General features: G+C 39.5%; 1 protein-coding gene across 3 annotated transcripts in view; it reads left to right on the top strand.

Annotated features, from left to right (window-relative positions):
* The window catches only part of PPA2 (inorganic pyrophosphatase 2), a 102362-nt gene extending 85317 nt beyond the window's left edge, over positions 1-17045 (top strand). For 2 of the 3 annotated variants that reach the window (XM_036280285.1, XM_036280278.1), the window contains 2 exons: positions 15733-15769; positions 16838-17045. In XM_036280285.1, the coding sequence (XP_036136178.1) occupies positions 15733-15769; positions 16838-16866 (66 nt within the window). In that variant the 3' untranslated portion in view covers positions 16867-17045. Of the gene's footprint in view, positions 1-14393; positions 14656-15732; positions 15770-16837 lie in introns of all 3 variants that reach the window. The other variant, XM_036280270.1, reaches the window with a different exon arrangement.
* Positions 17046-24229: the final 7184 nt, after the last annotated feature.

Here is a 24229-nt window from a genome sequence, read left to right as displayed (position 1 = left end):
GAGGTAGACAGTTATTAAATACACAAGTGAAGTGCACAGTGTCTCAGAAGGTGATAAATGCTGTGATGAAAGCTGAGCAGGGAAGGGGATAAAGAGCTCGGAGCGGGATGCGTGTAGTTATTTAAAGAGGTTAGCGGGCGGCCTCTGTGAGGAGAGAGGGCTGCCACGGGGCAGATTCTTAGAAGGGAAGGGAAGGTGCCAAGTGTCTGCCTGAAGGAAGCGCTTTCTAGGCCACAGTCCCAAGGCCATGAGGCAAGAGGATGCCTGACATGTTCTAGAAATACCCGAGGACCACAGCGCCTGGGGGAGAAGAGAGCGGCTGGGCGACAACGCAGGAGTACGATCAGGAAGGTTTGGATCTGGGGTTTGGAAATGGAGTCAAATTATTGTGAGAGACCCTGTAATCAAGTCTGTAAAGACTATTTTAAGAATTTTGTTTCTCATTCTGAATGAAATCGGGAACCATTGGAGGATTTTGAGCAAAAGAGTGATATAATTTAACTTAGATTTTAACAAGATAATCTGGCTGCGTTGCTGAGAAGGAACTACAGGGAGGTAAGGGAAGATACAGAGAAGCCATTTTAGTAATGCAGGCCAGCGTATCATTTATTTTCTTCAAGGTTTCAGTTTTATAAAAATGTATCTTTATTGTTGTATTACAGATGTCCACCTCTTTTTTCCCCCACTGACCCCCTCTTCCCCACCACCACCCCCTTACCCTGGTCTGCCTTCAACCACACTATTATCTGTGACCACTGGTTATATGTATATACATATAAGTTCTTTGGTTATCTCTTTCTGCCCCCACCCCCACCTCCTGCTCCCACCAAGGTTTGTCAGTCTGTTTTCTACTTCCATGTCTCTGGATCTGTTTTGTTTGTCAGTTTATTTTGTCCAATAGCTTCTACATAAAAGTGAGATCATGTGATATTTGTCCTCTGATTGGCTTATTTCACTTAGCGTAATAGTCTCCAGGTCCCTCCATGTTGTCTCAAAGGACAAGAGATCTTTTTTTTAACGGCTGCATAATGTTCCATGGTGTATATGTACCACACCTTTTTTATCTACTCACCTATTGATGTACACTCGGGCTGTTTCAGATCTTAGCTATTGTAAATAGTGCTGCTATGAACATAGGGGTGCATATATTCTTTCTGATTGGTGTTTCGGGCTTCTTAGAAGTTGGAATCATTGGGTCATATGGCAGTTCCATTTTTTATTTTTTGAGGAAACTTTATCCTGTAGCTGCACCAGTCTGCTTTCAAGTTTTTACCTATGTAGATTACATTCTGAACTTAGTTCTCGCCAATATTTACTATTACTTTTTTAAGGAAAACAACAAATTTATATCTTTGTACAAGTAGTCTCACCAATTTCAGATTAAGATTATTCCATTTATTTTAGTTTTGGATCTATAAATAATAGACAAAGATACTTGTCTTAAAATTAGCTTCAAGATTAAAGTTTCTATCTTACATTCTGTTTTTTTTTTTTAATTTTTCTTTATTGATTTTAGCGACAGAGGAAGGGAAAGAGAGAGAGAGAGAGATCAATGAGAGAGAACATCAATTGGCCACCTCCTGCATGCCCCCCACTGGGGCGCGGGCCCACAACCTGGGCATGTGCCCTGACCGGGAATCATCAAACCAGTGACCTGTTGGTACATGGGTCGACCCTCCACAAGTGAGCCACACTGGCCAGGCACATTTTGTTTTTGTTTTTTTTATCCTCGCCCAAGGACATTTCTTCATTTCTTGTTCTGATAGAGTGGGAGGGAGGGAGAGGAAGAGAGAGAGACAGAAACATCGACGTGAAAGGGACACTTCGAGTGGCTGCCACCCACATGACCAACCGGGGCTGGAGACAAACTGCAACCGAGGCACGTGCCCTTAGTGGGAACCGAACCTGGGTCTCTCTGGACCACAGGCTGACGCTCTAACCGCTGAGCTAAACTGGCCAGGGCCACATTTCATTTTTTAATTGTTTCCTGTCATATTATGAGGGAGGCAATCCTCATGAAAAGGAAATTGGAGGTGGATATGATCTAGATAGTTAGATTGGGGGAGAATTCAAAAATATTAACATCCAGCTTTAATTACATCATTTGGTACATTTGTTATGTTTCACAACAATGAAGAAAGTGCTATACTGATTTTTTTTTTACTGGGAATACTACAGTAGAAAAACAAAATGTAGAGAAAGTAGCCCTTCTTCACCTGTTCTAATGGAACTTAATATAGATGAGATTTTGCCATTTAAAATTTGTAATCAAAGAATGGTGCTATTTACTGCCTCCTGATTCAGGAGGCCAGATGACATTCTCTCCTGAAGACTTTATCAGCTTTTAATAATGAAATTCTTTATAATCAAAGCATTTTGACTTGGCACTTTATCTCTTTGGAACCACATAGATGTTTGAATCAGAACTAGGTATAGATGTCCAGATCTCTCTGCTGTGCTGTATACTGAACAGTGCACTGTATCATGGTACTGGCAGTTTGTTCTTTGGTCGCTCAGAATAACTTAGGATGTAGAAGTCATCCACTTAGATTTGATCGTATTTGGACCACATCAATCCTGGGCTTGTACGGAAACAAACTATAAGATCAGGGTTTGTTCATAGGCTCAGATGAGTGAAGTTCTAGCAGGTTAATCAACAAGTAATATTATCTTGAGACTGATGATAACAGTGTGAGAGAGACATCGATTGGTTGCCTCCTGCATGCGGCAGGATTGAACCCGCAATCCCTTAACCAGTAATTGAACCCAAGACCCTTTGGTGCACAGGCTGACTCTAACCACTGAGCACAGCAGCCAGGGCATGGACTAAACTTTTGAGTGATTAAAAGAACTGTTGTACGAAGCATGTATTGCTGAGCACATATTGATTAAAACACAATTAAGTGTAGCACTGAGACAAAAAAAAATTACTAAGTAGTCACTCAACAGATCAGTTAGGAAAAATATTGTCACTGTGACAAAGAAAAGAAATATAAGTGCCCACAACCTGATGATTATTATTTGGAAACATTTTAGAAACAAAATGAAAATATCTACAGAAATAATTTGTCATACTTAGGTTAGAGAACATAAAAGAAAGATAATAGATCTGAAGACGACATGAAGGAAAATTGTAATGATCAAAAGGGTTTGGGGCCCAGCTGGAGTGGCCCAGTTGGTTGAGTGTTGTCCTGTGCACTGAAAAGCTGCAGGTTTTACTCCAGATTACGTCACATACCTAGGTTGCCGGTTTGATCCCCAGTTGGGGTGCGTGCTGACGGTAACCAACCAACCAATGTTTCTCTCTCACATCGCTGTTTCTCTCCCCCCACTCCCTTCCTCCCTCTAAGCATGTCTTTAGGTCAGGATTTAAAAAAATGAGGGGGGGTTATTGGATTTTGCTCATGAATATAGATGTTTGAATTATATATAATCATGAAAGGCATGGCTATGTCAAAAGGGAATTTAGACATAGACCTCAACACACCGGGGGTCCGTCGGAGGCAGAGGACTGACCTCCTTGTTACTCTGGGTGTCTGGCTGCAGCCTGCGGCCACTGCGACGGGGGGAGCACTGATCGTTCAGCCCCAGGACCACTGTGCGTACGTTTGATGATACTGTGTCAAGTGTCTTTTATCTAAGTTTATAGCCAAAAACTATGGGACTCTTTCTCAGTTTTTTAAGACTATGTGACTAGTAACTGGAGCTTTACTTTAGGGAGCAAGGTTCAGAGCATTTATAGGGAACAAAGAATGTGTGTGCGTGTGCGCACGTGTGCCATGCATGTGCATGCACATGATTGTGGGTGTGTGTATACACATGTGATTTGCCTTTCAGATCTAATATTGATACTTAAATGGCAATTGATTAAACTAGTGGGATCTAAGATGCTACTTTTTAGGATCCTTTACTGTATATAAATGTTATTTTGAAATATGTTGATAAGAATGAAACAATTTACAAGCTAATCTAATAGACATATGTAATTAGAGAATACATAGTTTTTTTCTTGTACATGTGGACACATCCAAAACTTGAGTATATATTAGGCCACAAAGAAAGTTCCAAAAAAAATGGCAGAGTTGTCATGCAGACCACATTAGTAATAAAGTTACTAATCAGTTATGAAAATATTAAAAGAAAAAACTTCAGATCTATGTGTATGGAGACTAAAATCACTTCTAAATAAGTCATGCATCAAACCAGGAATTAGAACAAGTTATAAAGTATTTAAATTGAATGACAGCTAAATCACTATATGTCAAAACTTGTTCAGTGAACCAAAAATAGTTTTTGAGAGAAGTTAAATGTATACAACATAAATGAAGAAAGAAAGTCAAGAGGCTAAACATTCAACTCAACCGTTATATTCTTTTTCCTATCTTTTTATATCATAAAAAAGAAAATTACTAAGAGCAGAGAAGAAATAGAAAACAAAGAAATAATGGCAAGAGTCAATTAAAACAAAACCTGGGTTTCTTTTTTAAGACAAGTCATACAGACAGACCTATTTTTTAAAAAGATGATGAAAGCCCTGGCCAGGTTTGCTCAGCGTTAGAGCATTGGCCCTCAGACCAGTGAGTCTCGGGTTCGATCTCGGTCCAGGGCATGTATCTGGGTTGCGATTCGCCCCCAGCCCTGGGTGGGGTCGTGCGGGAGGCAGCCATTCAACCTGTCCCTTTCACGTCAATGCTTCTCTCTCTCCCTCCCACTCTGCCTGAACAAAAATGGAAAAATGTCCTTGGGTGAGGATAAAAAATAAAATAAAATAAAAAAGATGATGAAATAGAGAAGGCACAAATAAAAATATCAAGAATTAAAATGAAAACATATTTAAATAACCGGAAAGAAATAGAATGAGTTTTTTTTTTTTTTGGCAATGCTTTTCTAAACACAAATGAATTAACAATTGTATTTAAAATATAAATTAACCAGTGTTAATTCAGAGTAAACAGAACACCCAATTGATTTATAATAGTTTAAAAGGATACTGACTCATGAAGATGGCAATTTTTTCCTTACTAGTAATGAAGTTAATCAGATTTTAGTCAGAATCCCAACAGAGCTTTCACTGAACTTGATAGGATGATCCTGAAATTTATACAGAATGGTAAAGGGCAGGAATAACCTAGAAAGGATTGATAAATTTAAAGTTGTTTTTAACACTAAACAACTATAAAGATACCTTAGAGTAAGTTAAAAGATAAGCCCTTGATTGGGAGAAGATATTTGCATATCAGCAAATACTTATAAATAATTAAAACTTATTAAAATCTACGAGAAAAAAATAACTTAGTAGGAAAAAAATAAAAAGGACAAACAGTATGAATGGGCAGCTCACCAGACAGAATACTTAACTGGCCAGTAAACGTGGAAATTTGCTCTATCTCCCCAGTGGTCAGGAGCTCAGTCTAGACACAGCACCGTTTCATAGTTATCAGGTGGCAAACATTTAGAAGACTGACCCTCCAAGTGTTTGTAAGCAAGTGGTGAAAGGGGATCTCTCATACGTGTTGATACACTTGATGAGAATATAAATTGGTACAACTATTTCGAACAGCAGTGGAGTCTTACCAGTAAAGTTGAAGATGTTTGTAACCCACTAAGAAATTACCCTCTAGAACCTATAGAGTTTTTAATATATGTGTTTATATGATCAGACGTGGGGAAATTGGAAACTGAATAACTGTCTATTAATTTTTAAAAACTGGATAACTAAACTGTAGTATGTTTATGTAGTGGAACACTATGACACAGGTAACGTGAATAAGAACTACATGACTCTCCATGGATAAAGCCTGGATGAAAATGTGTTTGCAGCAGTATATAGTATGCATTATTTTTGTAAATTTTAAAACACCCAAAGCAGTTGTAGTCCATATACTTTTAATGACTACAAAGAGATGGGGTGTTCACATTTCAAAAACAAGTAAGAACAATAAACACCAATGTCAGCATAGTGATCAGGAGAAGTTGCTTCTGAGAAGGAAGAGAAATAAAATTTTAATATTGATGAGTAGCTAGAGAAGGAGACTTCAGTTGTAAAGTTTCTGAAATAACAATGTTAACTCTTTTTAAAAGCTATGCTGTAGGTATGTGCTATAATAGTCTCAGCAAATGTTCTATATGTTTGAACTATTTAAAAAATCTGTGTGCCCAGAAAACCCATAGAGAAAATCAATGAAAACAAAAGTGAGTTCTTTGGAAAGACCAGTAAAATTGATAAACCTTTATCTGGAATGATAAAGAAAGAAAAGACAAATCTTCAGTGTCAGGAATGAAATGAATGATATCACTACTAATTCCACAGATAGTAGGAGAATTGAGGAATACTGTGGAAAACTTTCTGCCAATAAATTTGACAACTCAGATGAAATGGACACATTCCTTGGAAGACAAAGTACCAAAGCTCACTGAAGAAGAAATAAGAATATACAAATTAAACTTGTACTTCAAAACCTTTCCATAAACACAACTCTGAGCCTAGTTGGCTCTCACTACTTTTATTCAGCATTTCATTGAAAGTTCTAGCCAGTGCAATAACACATTAAAAGGAAGGGAAAAGCATCCAGATTGTAAAGAAGAACAGCATGAATGCCTATGTGGAATATCCAATAAAATCTACCTGAAAACTACTGGAGAAATGATCTTAGCAACACTGCGGGGTACAAGATCAATAAACAACAAAATGTATTTTTATGTTCTAACAGCAATCAGTTGGAAACTAAAAATAAATACAGTATTTAAAATGGCATCAAAAATATGAAATGTGCACTGGCCGGTTTAGCTCAGTGGTTAGAGCGTTGGCCCACAGACCAAAGAGTCGCAGGTTTGATTCCCATCAAGGGCACGTGCCTTGGTTGTGGTTTGTTCTTGGCTCTGGTCAGAGTTGTGCAGAAGGCAGCCAGTCAATGTGTCTCTCTCACATCAATGTTTCTCTCTCTCTCTCTCTCTCTCTGTCTCTCTCTCTCTCTCTCTTCCTCCTTCCCTCCCTCCCCCTCCATCTGAAGATAAATGGAAAAATATCTTCAGGTGAAGATATAAAAAGATATATATGAAATGCTTAGGGTTAAATCTGGAAAAAAATATCTGAAGAACCCATACCCTGAAAACAAGAAAATATTGCCAACAGCAATCAGAGAACTAAATAACATGATCGTGGGGTGGAAGACTCAATACTGTTATGTCAGTTCTCCTCAAGTTGCTGTCGATTCAGTGCAGTGTCAGTCAAATTCTAATGTACTTTTTAATAGAAATTAAAAACTCGCATATGTAAATGCTAAGGTCCTACAATAAAGCAAACAACTTTTTAAAGAATAGAGTTGGAATAGTAACTATTCTTGATTTCAACACATTTTATAAAGCTGCAATAATTATGAGAGTATAGTAATGGTATAAAATTAAACAGAGATCAGTGAAAGAAAATCTGGAAATAGACCTATATATATATGGACAACTAATTTTCAAAATGATGATCTGGTCAACAAATAGTGCTTGAGCAATTGGCTGTTTCATAGGGGGGTGGGGGCTTCATTTCACACTTTAACTATAGATGATAATTATCTAAAGTATATCCTAGACCAAAGTTTAAAACAATACTGTGAGCCTATTTTGACCTTAGGTTAGTTAGTCAGGATTTCTTATTTATGCCACTAAAAGCACAATGTATTTTTTTAAATGATAAATTGGACATCATTAAAAATTGAAATTTCTATTCTGTGAAAAACACTTAAGAGAATAGAAAGAAGCCACATACTGCAAGAAGATATTTGAAAATCATATAGTACCTGATAAAGTGAGTTATATCTAAAATAGATAAAGAACTCTCACAATTGAATAAGAAAACAAAACATGCCCTTCCTCCAAAACATGCCAAATATTTGAATGGTCTCTTTGCCAAAGAAGATATACTGAAAACACATGAAATGATGCTCAACTTTACTAGTCATTTGATAAATGCAAATTGAAAACCACAATGACACTTTAAAATAGCTAAAATTTAAAGATTGGCCATACTAGTTGTTGGCAAGAATGTGAAGGAAGGAATACTCCCCATACCCTGCTGGTTGGAATGCAAAATGACACAACCACTTAGGAATACAATTTGGCATTTTCTTGAAAAGATAAACATGTATCTATCATACGATCCAGCCATTCCACTCTTAGATATTTACCCAAGAGAAATGAAAGTATATGTTCATAAAATGGCTTCCACACAAATGTTTATAGCAGCTTTCTTTGTAGTAGACAAAAACTGGGGACAACCCAAATGTCAATCAACAGATGAAAGGGTAAACAAATAGTGGTATATTCATACAGGTGGGTACTACTCGACAACAAAAAGAAGTGAATTGTTATTGGTACATGCTACACCATGGCTGAATTTTTTTTAAATTGTGTTGAGTGGAAAGAAGACAGATGTACATGTTATATCATACCATGTGCTATGTAAAATTATATGCAAACACTCATGTATACTGACACAAAACAGATTGTTGGTTGGAAGGTTTGGGAGAGAGCCAGAAAGGAGGGATTTACAATAATTTTTACAGGGACTTAGAAAACTTGTGAATATGTTTATTGTCTTGATCATGATAATAGTTTAATGAGTGTGTATGTATATATATATGTGTGTGTGTATATTAAAACTTATGTGCAGTTTATTTCATGTTAGTTTTAGTCCTTTATTGGAAGGGAAGAAAAGGTTTGTTCTGGAGTAAGATTCTAGGTTCAAATACCAGTTCTTTTATTCTTTTTTTTTTTAATTAAATTTACTTTCGTTGTTGAAAGTATTACAGATGCCACCTGTCTTTCCTCCATTGACCCCTTCAACCCTGCTCCCACAACCCCTCCCTCCAGACTTCACAACACTGCTTTCTGTGTCCCTGGGATATGCTCTATGCATATAAGTTCTTTGGTCAGTCTCTTTCCTTCCCCCTGCCCTTCCCTCTGAGGTTTGTTAGTGTATTCTATGCTTCCATGTTTCTGGATCTATTTTGTTCATCAGTTAATTTTGTTCATTGTATTATACATGTAAGTGAGATCATGTGATACTTGTCTTTTTTTGACTGGTTTATTTTGCTTAGCATAATAATCTCCAGGTCCCTCCATGTTATCTCAAAGGGTATGAGATCCTTCCTTTTTTACAGCTGCATAGTATTCCATTGTGTAAATGTACCAGAGCTTTTTTTTATCCCCTCATCTACTTTTGGGTACTTGGGTTGTTTCCAGATCTTGGCTTTTGTAAATAATTCTGCTATGAATACAGGGATGCATATATTTTTTTTTATTGGAGTTTTGGGATTCTTAGGATATATTGCTAGTAGTGGGATCACTGGGTCAAATGGCAATTCTGTTTTTAATTTTCTGCAACATCAATGTGAGAAAACATTGATTGGTTGCCTCGTGCATGCCCCCAGCAGGGGATTGGGCCCGTAACCTGGGCATGTGTCCTGACCAGGAATCGAACCAGTGACCTCTTGGTACATGGGTTGTCGCTCAACCACTGAGCCACACCACCCAGACTCCACACTGTTTTCCATGGTGGCTGCACCAGTCTGCATTCCACCAGCAGTGTACTAGAGTCCCCTTTTCTCCACACCCTCACCAGCACTTGTTTGATGATTTGTTGGTGGCAGCCATTCTGGCAGGTGTGAGGTGATACCTCATTGTTGTTTTAATTTGCATCTCTCTGATGATCAGTGACTTTGAGGAAAAAATGCCACCTCTTTTTTTCTTAATTTGAGACAAATTATTTAACTTATTTACACTTTGGTTTCCTTATTTATAAATGTAGCTAAAAATAATATCTTCCTTATAGGGCTGTTGTGGAGAACTGAATGAGGTAATACAGGTATGATGTGGAGTAGCTAGAAAGTATTCAGTAAATGTTGGAGTTTATTGTCATTGTTGTTATTAGTGTTGAGTTAAATCAACCACAGAGAGAAATCTCTTCTACTTTGGCTTTTTTAAAAATTATTCAGTAGTGAGGTTGTCACTCCTTCATGAGATGGCCCATATTCCATTGTTGGATAGTGGAAAGGTCAACCAACTTAAATTATTCTGTGAGAATTAGCCCTGTTTTCAGAAACTGGACAGGAAGAAGGGGAGGGAGAAAGAATAAATTATTTTCCACAACATAATAACTTATTCTAATTCTTAACCACTTTTCCCATCTGGGATTTTTTTCCTCAAAATTCTCCCACATGCTACTGTTTAAGCACTCTCCTTACGTTCTGCGCTCTGAGGAACTGGAAAACCTCCAAGCATCGTGTGAAGCTGGGGAAAGTTTAAATTAGGTAATTTGTAAGGTTCTCTACTATGTAGTGACTTGAGTCATTTTACCAAAAAAAGAAGAAGGTTGAATTTGGTGGGGTTCCACACACAAACTCAGTGCGTGTAGAACTGAGAGAGAGTCCCGTTCATTGCTAAAGGAATTCCTGGACCTGTCTGACCCTACAGCCTAGGAATTAAACATCTTAGAGTCTGGGATCAGACCAAGGAGAATAAGTTACCACACTCCTGCCCTGTTGCAGGGACCAGTCCCATGATCCCGGGAACCTTTAGCTCACAGGAGTGATAGACGAGTTCAGAAGGTTAAAGACATCTCCAGCTGGGAAGGCAGGCTGCCTGCCAGAGAAATCCGCAGCCTCCGTCTGGCTCCCATCGCCTCCATGGCCCGATTTCCAAAAGCAGTGTCAGGCCCACCTGGAGCGGACAGCGCCTGGTGACGGCAGTGGTGGTTCAGCGGCACAGTGAGCAGCGCTTTGAAGACAAGGGGAAGGAGCCAGTCTCAACTTGGACTAAACATGTATTATTCTGACTGCATTTGGTGGATCTTGTGTTTTCACTAATAAGGCCTGTGGTAAATCCGAGTTTTGGATGGTCATGTTACATTTGATGTCAGGACTTAGCCGAAGGGTAAAGAGCAGTGGATTCGGGGGCCAGGGCACAGTGGGCCTTGGTGGCAGTTCACGTCAGTATGCAGTGTGGCCACATACTCCATGCCCAGCCTGAACAGCAGTCTTGGGAATGCACATAGGTGTTTACAGAACAACTCAGAGATGAATCCCTGTGGAGGACCCGGGGTGAAGCCGTCCACAGAAGCCTTTCGTGCGGTCTGAGGCATTGCTGTCATTCCAGAACAGTCGCACTTTTAGCACTGTAGCAAGTTGACACCAGGGCCCTCGTTCATTTTCCCTGGGGCCCGCATCAGACAGCCCGCGAAGCAGCTGGCAGCGCGCGCTCAGCAGGTGCCGTGCTCCGGGGGCGAGGACCAGCTAATGGGTGTTAAAGAGGAGTTTCAAATAGAGACAGTGCTGAACAGAAGGGCAGTGTGACAGGGACTGCAGCTGTTGGATAGGACGTTAACAGCCTGCCCCTCCAGTGGTTTCCTGTGGGCCTGCGCTTGATCCCTCCCGAAAGCTGCTGGTGGCAGGACGGGGGCTGGTTCCTTGCACGTCCCGGAAACGACGACAATCCTTGGCGTCTGGTTCTTGAAACCAAGCCAACTCAGAACAAAGCTCTGACGTCTGTCTGGCCCGGACACCCTTTTTTCACCAGAGGTACTTGGACCCCGTGGAGTGCTGGCAAGAAGAGGATTCCTGTGTGGCCACTCGCTCTGGTCAGAGCGACATCTCCAGAGAGGGCTGTTTCCTCGCAGTTTCTAATGATGTCACACTGCGGCCTGTGTGCCACACAGGTGTGCTTTATTTGTGACTGAGCATGAATATCTTTGTGGCAATTTGTTCTGTAAAATTTAAAGTAATGCCTTTTCTTGATAAGTCAGGGTCTGATTCTAATGAATTTATGTCTCCTCCTTCCCTCTCCCTTTTTAATTTTTTTTATTTTTCATCCTCACCCGAGGACATTCTTGCATTTATCTTCAGATAGAGCAGGATGGCAAGAGGGAGGAGGACAGAGAGAGAAACATCAATGTGAGAGAGACAAATCAAGTGGCTGCCACCCACACGAACCCAACCGGGGCCGGAGACAAATTGCAACCGAGGTATGTGCCCTTAGCGGGAATCGAACCTGGGACTCTCCGGTCTACGAGCCGACGCTCTAACCACTGAGACAACTGGCCAGGGCCCTTTTCACCTCTAGAAGGCTTCACTGTGCAATACCACCCAAAGACGGGCAAAAGAAATGAAAGTAAAATCAATAGCTACTAGCCAATTATATACATTCTTGAAGCAGATTACACTCTCATAACCTTACAGTACTCTCATGTTTTGTTTATAGAACTAAGAAAATGCTTGTAGGGAGCTGCTGGGTTATCTGCAGGAGAGACACTAAGTACAGAGCAGTTGTAGTAATCATTTGTATCAGTTTAAAATACAGTTCGTGTGTGGATAGGGACGAAGACTAGAAAACACTTTCTTTGGTTGGTAAAAGAAAGAGGAATACTTTGGTAATGAGAATGATAGATTTGTTTGAAAGAAATCAAAGATACGACTATTTGGAGAAGTATTTTTAGAGTGAGAAAAGGGGAAGAGATTGCATTTTAGAGTGAGGGTGTAATAACACTGTTCATGGAGAATTTATCTTAGATGAGTAGAGGGTGCCCACATTCTTTCCCTCCTGAGAAATAGAAGTCACCGAACATCTTTCTCTGTTTCTCACAAGGGGATGTAATAGTGGTGATCCTGAGAGTGGACACTGGGATCAGGCCCTTTCAGATGCCGCTTCATGATTGTCTTTGTCCTTCCAGTTTCTGTAAGCGAGTGTTGTGTTTGTTATGAATGTTTAAAAGTCAAGAAGCTGCCCAGCAGGTGTGGCTCAGTGGTTGAGCGTCATCTCATGGACTGAGAGGTCCCAGCTTGATTCCCGGACAGGGCACATGCCCGGGCTGCTGGCTCCCTCCCCAGTGAAGGGCGTGCAAGAGGCAGCCGATCGATGTTTCTCTCTCACATTGATGTTTCTATCTCTCTCTCCTTCTCTCTCTAAAAAACCAATAAAAATATATTTAACCACAAAAAAAAAAAAAAGGTCAGGAGTCATTGGTAGTAAAATAGCTGATGTGTATCATGACCCCATGTTGTTGCTTTTAAATATAAATGCTGGCCTCTCCCTTTTGGCACATGTTAATATGGAAAAATGCATAAAACATAAACTACCTCCAAACTTCAGTAGTTCACTATCTCTGAGTGTTGGACTCACCTATGACGCTTGTGTTCTTTTATGTGAGGCTTTTTGCTTTCTGAATGTATTCCACCAACCAAGAAATACATTTTCAGAATGAGAAAGTTAAAACAACCTGGAAATTTTTTTTTTTTAAGTTTAATCATGAATGACTGAGCCAGAGTAGTTTGTTCCTTTATTTTCTGTAATACTTTTTATGTTAATGAGAAGCGGGTCAGTCACTGTTTTATGTACCATACATTTTCCCCTCTGACACGTTTGGCAGCTCCAGCAAGAAGCAGCTGCCAATTTTAAATGGGAAATCTAAACAGCTAACTTTCTAACAAACTTTGTAATATGTGTCCTGCACAATTTAAAGAACATAATAATTTCAAAGAACAGGCAAGTTGCCCCCTTTTAATAGTCTGTTTAGAAAACCAGTCATTGAATCCCAAATGCCTAATCTCAATGAGTATAATTGTATGTTGTGCTGTTACTTCCACACCCAGATTTATTTCAGTTCCATCGGCCTCAAAAACAGCCATGGTTAAGCATTTTCTCTGTGCTAGGAAACTGAATAGAATTTTTCTCGTTTGAAATACTTGGAAAATGTCAAGGATGTCTTACATAAAACTTGTACAGGGGTCTTTATTTACACTGTCACATCATCTTTTTCTACGACAGAAAGGAAGTCAAAGCATAATTAATTAGTATTTTTTTAAGAGTTGAAGAAATAACTTCTAACGGTTCATAATTTGGGGAAGGGGTGGATGTCTGAGATAGGGTTCTCCGGAGAAACAGTCATTAATCGGGTATGTGTGTGGGCGGGTGTGTAGAGAAAGAGAGAGAGCGGGGCTTGGTGAGTCCACAGTCTGCAGAGCGCGTTATCGGGCTGGAAACCCAGAAGAGCCAGTGGTGTAGCTGAAGTCCGAAGGCATTTTGCTGGGGGATTTTCTCTTGCTTGGGGAAGCTGGGTTTTTTGTTCTATTCAAACCTCAACTGATTGGATGAGGCCTACCCATCCAGTGGAGGGCAATCTGCTTTACCCAGAGTTAACCAATTTACATGTTAATCTCAGCCAAAAAAAAAAAAATTCCAAGGTGACACATTCACTGTTACAGGGAATACTTTAATACTGCTGAAATGTAAATGTTTTTTCCTGTTGCGTTATTCTTACTCAGTTCTGCCCTTAGACCTAGAGGCTCCTGCTTTGAGTCCTGTTTTTAGAGGATCCTGCTTTGGCCCTCACCCAGTCATGTCCCTCCCCACAGGGCAAGACCGAGGGACCAACGTTGTGCCTTCACCAGCAGCCCAGGCCCCCATTCCAGACCACCTCCGGCTACCCAAGACCCTGGCAGTTTTTGCTCGGACAGTTGCAGGCCCATTTTCAGGGCCTGCATGGGCATCTGCCCAAATTCACACTCATTACTGTCTGGACTGTGTGCTCACTGTTTCTTCTGCAGGGGTTGGGTGTGGCCGTTTGTAGGCAGGGGTTGCAGAGATGCGTGGACTGGAATTTCCACCTCCGTGCAGGTGAGGCTCCCGGTGCAGAATGGAGCCTGGGTCGGGAGGAGATGTGGGGCGGGGGGAGGGCCGTGTGCCTCTTCTCTCTCTGCCAGCCTCAGGCAATCTCTGAAGCATCCGAATGCTGAACGAGAGCTTCCAAGTCATTACAAAGGTGTATTGGCAAGATAGGAGGATGAAACATACTTTATATTCTAGTCATCACTTTGTTAGCTTGATTATAACTTAAATATTCAGATGTATGGTCTATGGTCTTTCATTTCTACCTTTTCCCCAGACCTCCAGTGTCCAGGCAGATCTTCCCTATTGAGGGCAGGCAAATTCAGAGAATTAGAAGTTGACTATTAAATTTGAAATCTGAAGTGTGTTGTAGTCAGGGTAGTGGTTCTCTCTAGGGAGATGAGGTTATGATTGGGGAAGGGCCTGTTATGTTCCGTATCGAGTTCGGTAGTGATTACGTAGATACTTATTCTAAGGACTCTGAGGCTTTGTGCATTTCTGTCCATGGAAAATAGATCTTCCAATAAAATGTTTTTTTATAAAATTTTGAAAATATATTTTTAGTTAGACAAAATTTGTATGTCAAGAAAACCTTTCTTTTCAACGTGTCCACTACAGACACGTTGTGTATTACCTCTGCCCTAAAAATCTTGGCCCAGTCATCGAAATAAAGAAAAATTATCTTAAAAATTCTAGAAAGCAGCTAAGTAAATTATATCATTTGTTTGTGGGCTTGTGTATGTGTACACGCACACACATGCCCATACTTAGGAATGTGTATGTTTGATTTTTGTTCTCATGACCTCAGCCAGACAAGCAGCCGAAAGAAAACCTCTCTCCTCTTTCTCAGTAGTTCCCGTGGGTTACTGAGACAAGGTATTTTCAAGCTTTTTTCATTTGACTCAAGTCTAGCTTATCTGAGAGAATGAGCAATGATAATAAAGGCAAAAGGAATATTTACTTTCTTCAGGTTAGAGAACCATCATGTGGGAACTTGGTTCTGTAAATTTATGACAAAAACTTTTGGGTACAATTTCTATATCTAAAAATTCATTGTCACAGAGGTGCTCTCTTCTTCTCTTTCAGGTGTCCTCTTCAGTAAGTAAAGCAAGTAATGAAGAAGGTATTGTATATTTGGGTTCTTGAGGAACTAGATGTGTAAATTTATTCATTTACAGTTAGTGTAAACCCACCCCCAAATACAATAGATTAATCTCAACATTATATAAATTAAGTAAAATACTTTTAAAAATAGTCATTAAATGTTTCACAGGAAATAGCTTATATCCTAATTTCAGAAAATGATCAAGAGTACACTTATTACTTTTAGGCTAGAAAATGGCTGATTATGTAGTGACTTTTTCTGGTGCAGTAGAGCGATTCCAGCTAGTTCTGATAAACTTAAAAAGACTCGAAATGTCTGATTTGGGAGATTTTCTTTATAATCTTCCATCATTCTAATTACTTATTTTAACTGAAGATCTTAAAAATCAAAACTAGTAGTATGATTGAAAATGCCATATTTTTTACTACCCTTATGTTTGAAGCTGTTTTGAGAAACAAGTAGAAATGTTCTGTGGTCACAATTTCAGAATACAGGCAGGTGCGCATGTCATTTATCTCTCAGTATTTGACAAGACCTTTGGCCTTTTGCTTTAATTTAAAACATTAGGAGAATTATAGAGCTTACAAATTTGGAGAAAAACGGAGAACTATTTTCTGAGTCCAGTTCTTGGATGTTTAGAAAGGAGCATGTCCATAGAGCCGATTTCCTGGGAAGCCATCCCTCCTGTGGGGAACTAACCCGTGTTTCTCGGTCACTCACCCAGTTTGGGTATTGGACAGGCAGTCCGGTTTCACAGCTCCAAGATTTTTCTCGACTTTTCATGCTGCAGCTAGGGTACTAACTTCTGTGTATTCAATAGAGACTAAAATGACCCAGAAAGAAGTAGGAAAGAAGTGGGAAGGCTCTGGAATGTTTAATGTAGTTTTATATAAGACTTGCTCTAAATGAGAGAACGTAAGAGTTTAAATGGAAGTAGCTTTAAATAGAGAAATGTGTCACGCTAAGCTGCTTGATTGTTTTCATCTGCCTACATACTTCCTAAAGGTCTAAATTAAATTTGTCTTCTTCTTCCTTCCTCCCTCATCACCCCTTCCCTAACACCCTTCTGCCCCATTTTAAACACAGAACAAGTATGGCACTTCCTTGGCAAGTGATGGGAACATTTGAAGTTCTGCCATCAAGATTCCAGCCCCCTCAGGCCTTCCAGCCTGCGTCTCCCTCCAGCGAGGAGATAGGCAGATCCATGCGGATTTGCTGAATTTCTATCGAAACTTCATTTTCCCCCAAACTTCCTGAGATATGCACTATGTAAATAAACACTGCTTTTGAATTAGTCTTGTCCAGGCATTTATTGATATGAAAAAGATATCATTTAATTTCATAGTAAAAATTTAGAAGCATTGAATTTTGACCAGTTCAAATGTCTGTGCCTGAAGGAACCCAAAGATTTTTGTTGGCATGTATTTTTATAGGGTGATATAAAAATTACAAGTTTAATACATTAGTAAGATTCTGGAGATATTGTTTTCATTTTCATACCTTATTATCCCTCTTCAAGTCCATTGCGGGTGGAGACTTTATTTAGCCAGCCTCTGTCTACTTATTATTCCTTTGTAAACATATTTACATTTTAAGGCTTTTTCCTATAATTTACTGTTTTAGAGGTCCCAAGGTCTTTTTGAGTCTCATCCATTTTCCTTAGTTTCAATTTTCATCTCTATGTTGATGACCCCCAAATCTACATAAGAAGCTCCTGTCTCTCCCCTGGGGTCTGCCTATTGGACATCTCTTTAAATGCCTTTGACCCCTCTGTGTCATCAACACAGGACATTTACATAATATGCTTTGTGGTTTCCAGAGCGCTAAGATAATAGTTACCATTTCTTGAGCATTCGTTCTAAATTAAGTACTGTTGTAAATGTTCTGTGTGCAAACATAGATACTGCCCCCTTTATATGAGGCTCTGAGAAATTCTATAACTTGCCCAGATCACATAGCTTGTAAGTTTGAGAGCCAGAGTTAGAACTCACAACTGTATGGCTGTGAATCCAGTGGTTTTTCCGCTTCCTTGTGTGAGCTGCTTGCCCAGTACTGCTCCCTTTTGCTGTAGGCAAAGCTCAGAGTGTGCCTGTTTCACAAGAGGAAGCAGGCGCAGAGGTGTGATTAGCCCGTGTGAAATAGTAGCGTCCCCTGAAGTGTCTTTGGGAACGTGTGAACCTCTTTAAGGGATATCAAAGAATATAGGAGAGAATTTATTGGTTTTAATTTTATTGATATATTGATTTTTTAATTATGAAAATAACTTTTTTTAACCCTCACCTGAGGATATTTATTCCATTGCATTTCAGAGAGAGTGGAAGAGAGGGAGGAAGTGAAGAGAGAGAGAGAGACAGCAATGTGAGAGACACATTGATTGGTTGTTTCCAACATGCAGCCCCAGTGGGATTGAACCTGCAACTCAGGCATGTGCCCTTGATTGGGATTGAACCTACGACCCTCAGGTATGTGGGCTGATGCCTTATCCACTGAGCCGTACCAGCCCGGGTAAAAATACAATTTATAGAAATACAGAACATGGGGAACAACTATCATTTTACTAGTTGTCAACACGTTGAATTACCAAAGGATATGTAAGTGGGCTCGAGGCATGTGGTGTATTAGTCTCCTGAAAGTTGGAAGAAGAAGCCATGTCTGGTGGGCCTCTTCGCAGCAGGGCATCTGTCAGTCACATCCCGAGTCCTGGTTCCCCGAGAGGAAACTGCTGATGCTTCCTCTTCTCTGTTCAGAAAACACAGTACAGGGGGCTCTTGCTCCTTTTTAAGTGCCTGGTTGCAAAGAGTTGAATCACACAAATATTAGGGGCATTTGATTACATCGGTCTACAATATGTCTCATTATGATTTTAATTAGCCAACTCTTTCTTTAGACATGCTTTCTCATTAATGCTATTTTAAAATGTGTTCATTCAACAATTACTTATTGACTGTCTGTCCATATACACTGAGTTCTCACTCACGTCATCAATAGGTTCTGCAACTTCAAGTGAGACCATGTATAGTGAAACCAGTTTTACCGTAGGCTAATTGATACAAACACAAGTTCCCGTAGCATCTCATCAATGTCATAACAAACGACACCGAGCAGAATGTGAATTGAGGACCTGCTGTGTGTACCAGGTACCATTCCAAGTTTTTAGAATACATTACTACAAAACAAAAATCCCTGCCAGTGTGGACCTTGCATTTTGTGTGGGAAGACCGATCATACACATGGTAAGTAACTTACATGCTGTGTAGAAGGGAAAGAACAGAATAAGGGAGATCAGCAATCCAGCTTGTGTCCAGGGTTAGGAGTATGAATGGAAGTTCTGAATTGAGTAGTTCAGGGCAGGTCTCATTGGGAAGACTAGAGCTGAGCAGAGGTTGAGAAGTGAGAGTGGGCCCGTGTGGGTCAGCAGAAGAGACCCAAGGAGGGGAAACCAAGAACAATGGCTCCAAGGCCGAGTGTGACCCACTTGTTAGAGGACCAGTAAGGAAGCCCCATGGCTGGAGGGGAAGGAGTGGGGGAGGAGGAACGGAGGTGGCAGGGAGATTAGGGCCTTGCAGGCTATAGGACAATGTAAGGACTTGGCCTTTTACCCAGATAAAATGAGCCATCAGAGGGTCACTCCAGCTGATCTGTTGACAATAGATTGTGCTGGGGTGGGGGTTGGGGACCCTATAGATCAAGGATAGAAACAGGAAGATCACTTACAAGGTTTCTACAGTAATTCAATACATTTGCTGTTTTTCCTTGGAGATAACTTTCTTAGTATAAATTCCCTAAGTGGAGTCAAAGAATAAGAACATTTTATGACCAAATAGATTTTCTTAAGGGTTATTCCAAGTTATATTGCCACCAGCAATATATGAGATTTCTAGGATAGGATATTTTATTGTTGTCACTGTTATTAATAGGTTTAAATGTGTTCTATATATTTACTAATTATATTGTCTTTTATAAATGTTCTGTTTATTTGCCTATTTGGCTTCTGAATACTGAAGCCACGTTTAAATCGATTAGCCCACAGCCCGTCCAGAGCTGCTCAGTTGTGCACTGGAAGGTTGCCGGTTTGATTCGCAGTCAGGGCACGTATCTGGGTTGTGGGTTCTATCCCTGGTTGGGGCATGTAGGGAAGGCAACCGTTTGATGTTTCTCTCTCTCTCTCTCTCTCTCTTACTCTCTAAGCATGTCCTCAGATGAAAATTAAAAAGAAAAAAGATATTAGCTTACATTCAAATACAAAAATCTAGATATGGGCCTTGGAAATGTTTATACTGAGTTAACTGGGAATAGGGTGAAATATACTAATTTTCCTGTAGACAGAATTAGCTACAGGAATATCCTTATTATGTTACTGCTGCCTGGTCTCTGTTAAAATTTAAAACGGAACATAAAGATAAATTTTAAAGCTAATACTCTAACTTTAACATGGTAAAACTAGTACAGTTTTGAAAGAAATAATGAGTGTCAAATGCCTCCTATCCAATTAAAGCAGCTAAAACAGGTGGCAGGTGTGCATCTGTGGTCCTCGATCGTCTTGGCGGTTGGCAAGATCCAGGATTACCATCCTAAAGCAAGGTGTCTCCCTACTTGGGGGGTAGGTCGTGAATTCTAGGATTCAGACCAGAATCTCATGAAATTGGGAGTAGTTTTTCTGCGAGTAGACAAAAAGCGCTGAGCTCACGGTGAAATCAACAAGTAGACTCTGGTGTTCCTTCCTGTCTAAACCAACAGCAGCCCACGCAGGGATGCAAGCCCAGGGCCCTCTGTGTGCAGGAGATCCCTGCAAGGTCCCATCCCCGTCAGCAGTGACGTTGCCCTTTATGTGTGTTGTGTCTTGAGCTCTTTCTTGTACTCAGAGTCCATCTTAGCTGCTGTCTTTTCTGCAAAACCTTCACATTGAAATCAACCTTGTCCTCCTGTGTGGGAGACTAGCACTGTTGATTTTCAGCTCTATTACAGTATTTAGGTCATTCTGGCTTACATTAGACTTGTTCAGGGTCCCTATTGCTGGGTTATGAACACATTGAGATCAGTAACTGTGTCATGAAAATGTGGTATTATTGTTTCACACATTAACAATTCACGTTTGTTGTAGGAAACCAATACAGCACCCTGTGAGGAAGACAGATCTTCTTTCCATTTTACTTAGTAAGTCAAGTTTAGAGGTGTTAAGTGAATTCCTAGAAATCACAGGCCTTCTGCATCTGAAGTTATATTGCTGCAGTCGAAAGCATCACTCTGTTCTGTCCCAAAAGCCCATGTAAGATCTTTGAAATAGAACCTTAAAGGGGTGGGGAACGTCTGGCCCGCAGGCTGCATAAGGCCCACAAAATCAGTACCAGCTAACATCACACCTTCACCAAATTAGTCTGAGCAACCATAGCAGGCTAATTTTTAAGTTGATAATTTCGTATGGGCTAAGAATGATGTTATAAATATCCCAATGTCCCTTGGTAGAAAAAGGTTCCCCACTCCTGCTAGGGATCTGCGATAGAGATATAATATCCAACCTAAATACTTGTACTTTTATTTTATTTGTTTTTAATGTGTACTCACAAAACTTACAAATCTGAAGGTGAAAATATAAGTAATTCCTTTTTTATCTAAGTTGTGTAAAAAACTTAGCCTCCTAAAATTTTACTCATCATGAGATTTTTCTTAAAATCCTTTCTAAATTATTTTATTATCTTCTTGGCTATGGAGCCCCCAAACGAATAAACATTTGCCTAGTGAGGAGAAAAAAGGGAATTCATTTTTTTTTTTAAGCATTCCATATACCTAGAATATTTTTGCTTTCTGGAACAATAATTTTTGTTACCTATTCCCTGGCCCCCACAAATGAATAAATAATAACCAGAAAGTAAGATTCTCTGGGGAGGATCTTATTTATTACTAGTATTTAAGGCATTTTGCGAGTTCTCACACCGGAATCTTCTGATCCCCTAGAAAAATAGCTTCACTCATATAAAAACAATACTTAACTGTGAAAATACCAAGACTGATCATCACATGTTTCCTGCTGCCTTTTTGTGGAATATGAGGCAAAAATAAACATAAAATGTTTAAAAATAAAAATAGGCTCAGGGCTCAAAGGTCAAAATTATTCCTTTTTTATGTAAGTTGTTCTCATTTTCCTCTTCCATGCGTTTGCCCAGGGTGAGCACCCACCATGTGATTAGTGATTGTGCGTTTAGGGAACACAGTCCATGGAAACAGTGACAGCTGTGGGGTTGAGATCATGGATTTCTGTGTGAAAGGATGCATGTCACATAGAGCTGCTGTTGTAGTTTTTAAACAGATTTTATTGCAATGACTTTTTTTTTCTTATCCTCACCCGAGGACCTTTTTGCATTATCTTCAGCTAGAGCAGGAGGGAGAGAAGGAGGAAGAGAGAGAGAGAAACATCAGCTTGAGAGAGACACACGTCAACTGGCTGCCACCCGCACGACCCCCACCGGGGCCAGGGACAAACTGCAACCGAGGTACGTGCCCATAGCAGGAACTGAACCTGGGACTCACTGGTTTGTGGGCCGATGCTCTAACTGCTGAGCCAAATCAGCTAGGGCTACAGTGAATCTTATATATATTTGAGGATTTTAAAAAGGTAGAAGTGGATAAAAGGAAATCTACATTGTTGAGTTCTAAAGGAAATAGTAGTCTTAGAATACAAAGCTTCTCGTGTGGTATTCCACCAATATTATGTAATGCTCACATAATATTGATTTCTTTTTACTTTTTTTATATTATTTATTTATTTTTAATTCTCACCCAATGATATGTTTTTATAAATTTTTAGAGAGAGAGAGAGAGAGAGAGAGAAACATCAATGTGAGAGAAAAACTTTGATCAGTTGCCTCCTGTAGGCACCCTGACCAGGGATGGAACCCAAAACCTAGTTATGTGCCCTGATGGGGAATTGAACCTGCAACCTTTTGGTGTATGGGACAACATTCCAACCAACTGAGCCACCCAACCAAGGCTATTTTTTTTTCTTTTTAATTTTATCCCCATCCCTCATTTCACTTTTCTTTGGCAAATATCAGTTCATTCTCTATATCTGTGGGTTTGTTTCTGTTTCATTTTGCTTAATCAATTATTTAATTTTTTTAGATTCCACATATTAGTGAAATCATACAGTATTTGTCTTTCTCTGTCTGACTTATTTCAGTTAGCATAATACCCGCTAGGTCCATCCATGTCACAAATGGCAAGATGTCATTTTTGTAAATTGCTGAATAACATCTATTTTATCCCATTAATCTATTGAGAGACAGCTAGGTTGCTTCCACATCTTGGCTAGAACTAGTAATGCTGCAATGAACATGAGGATGCATATATCTTTTCAAGTTAGTGTTTTGTTTTCTTCAGCTAAATACCCAGAAGTGGAATTGCTGGGTCATATGGCAGTTCTATTTTTAATTTTTTTGTGAGATCTCCATACTGTTTACTACAGTGGCTGCACCAATCAATATACATACCCACCAGCAGTGCACAAAGGTTCCCTTTACTCCACATCCTCACCAACACTTGTTTGTGAATTTATTTTTGGTAGCCACTCTGACAGGTGTGAAGAGATATGTTGTGATTTTATTTTCCATTTCTCTAATTATTTGTGATGTTGAGTATTTTTTCATACATTTTTGGCCATCTTTATGTCCTGTTTGGAGAAAGTTCTGTTCAGGTCCTCTGCCTATTTTTTAAATTTAAAAATAAGCATGAAATACTTAAAAATAAAAACAGGCTTAGGGCTCAAAACTCTTGTTCCAGAGTGGCTTCTCATATGGATTTAGATGTAATTATTGATGATAATTTCTATGTTTGAAACTTGAATTCCTACATTTGAAGGTAGAGTAAATATTTTGATTATCAGATTAGAAATCTTACGAGAAGCACTCCCGAATAATCTTAAGAGGATGGTAGAACAAAAGAATGATATGTAATGAGAAAAATGTAATCCATGTGAATCTAATGTAAATAGTTCAGTTAATATGCTCTCATGAAAAATAGTTTTAAAGGTCTGTTGTACTTAACACTCTCTAAACTACTGTATTTGTGGGAACATTATTTTTTCCCAAAAATGTTAGTTTTTCCTTTTCTTCCCACAATATCAAATGTCACACCTCTGGTTTCTTCTTTAGTTTAAAGCTAAATCATTCATGAGAACTTTAGATGTTCTTAGTCGGCTTTCAAACCATAATTTGATTTTCACTAATACCCACCTCAGCCTCATTCTCCTGCTCCTCAAAAGAAGCACTCAAAATGCAATTTACAGTAGTCTTTGTATTATCTCTAGAATAGACCTACCCACTTACAAATAGACTTTATGTAATTCAGGAGCCGCTGGAAGCACAGTAGTATAGACTGTAGGCTGCTTTTCTGAATCTTAAGGAGGATTTAGAACATAGGACATTTTGACCTTGTGAAGAATCTTGCATATAAGATGAGGCAAGTAGACTCAAGAGAGGTGGATCG

Source organism: Molossus molossus, unplaced genomic scaffold, assembly GCF_014108415.1.
Source record: "Molossus molossus isolate mMolMol1 unplaced genomic scaffold, mMolMol1.p scaffold_m16_p_1, whole genome shotgun sequence".
NCBI lineage: Eukaryota > Metazoa > Chordata > Mammalia > Chiroptera > Molossidae > Molossus > Molossus molossus.
Note: the sequence above shows the minus strand (reverse complement) of the source record. Positions and strands in the feature narration are given on the sequence as shown.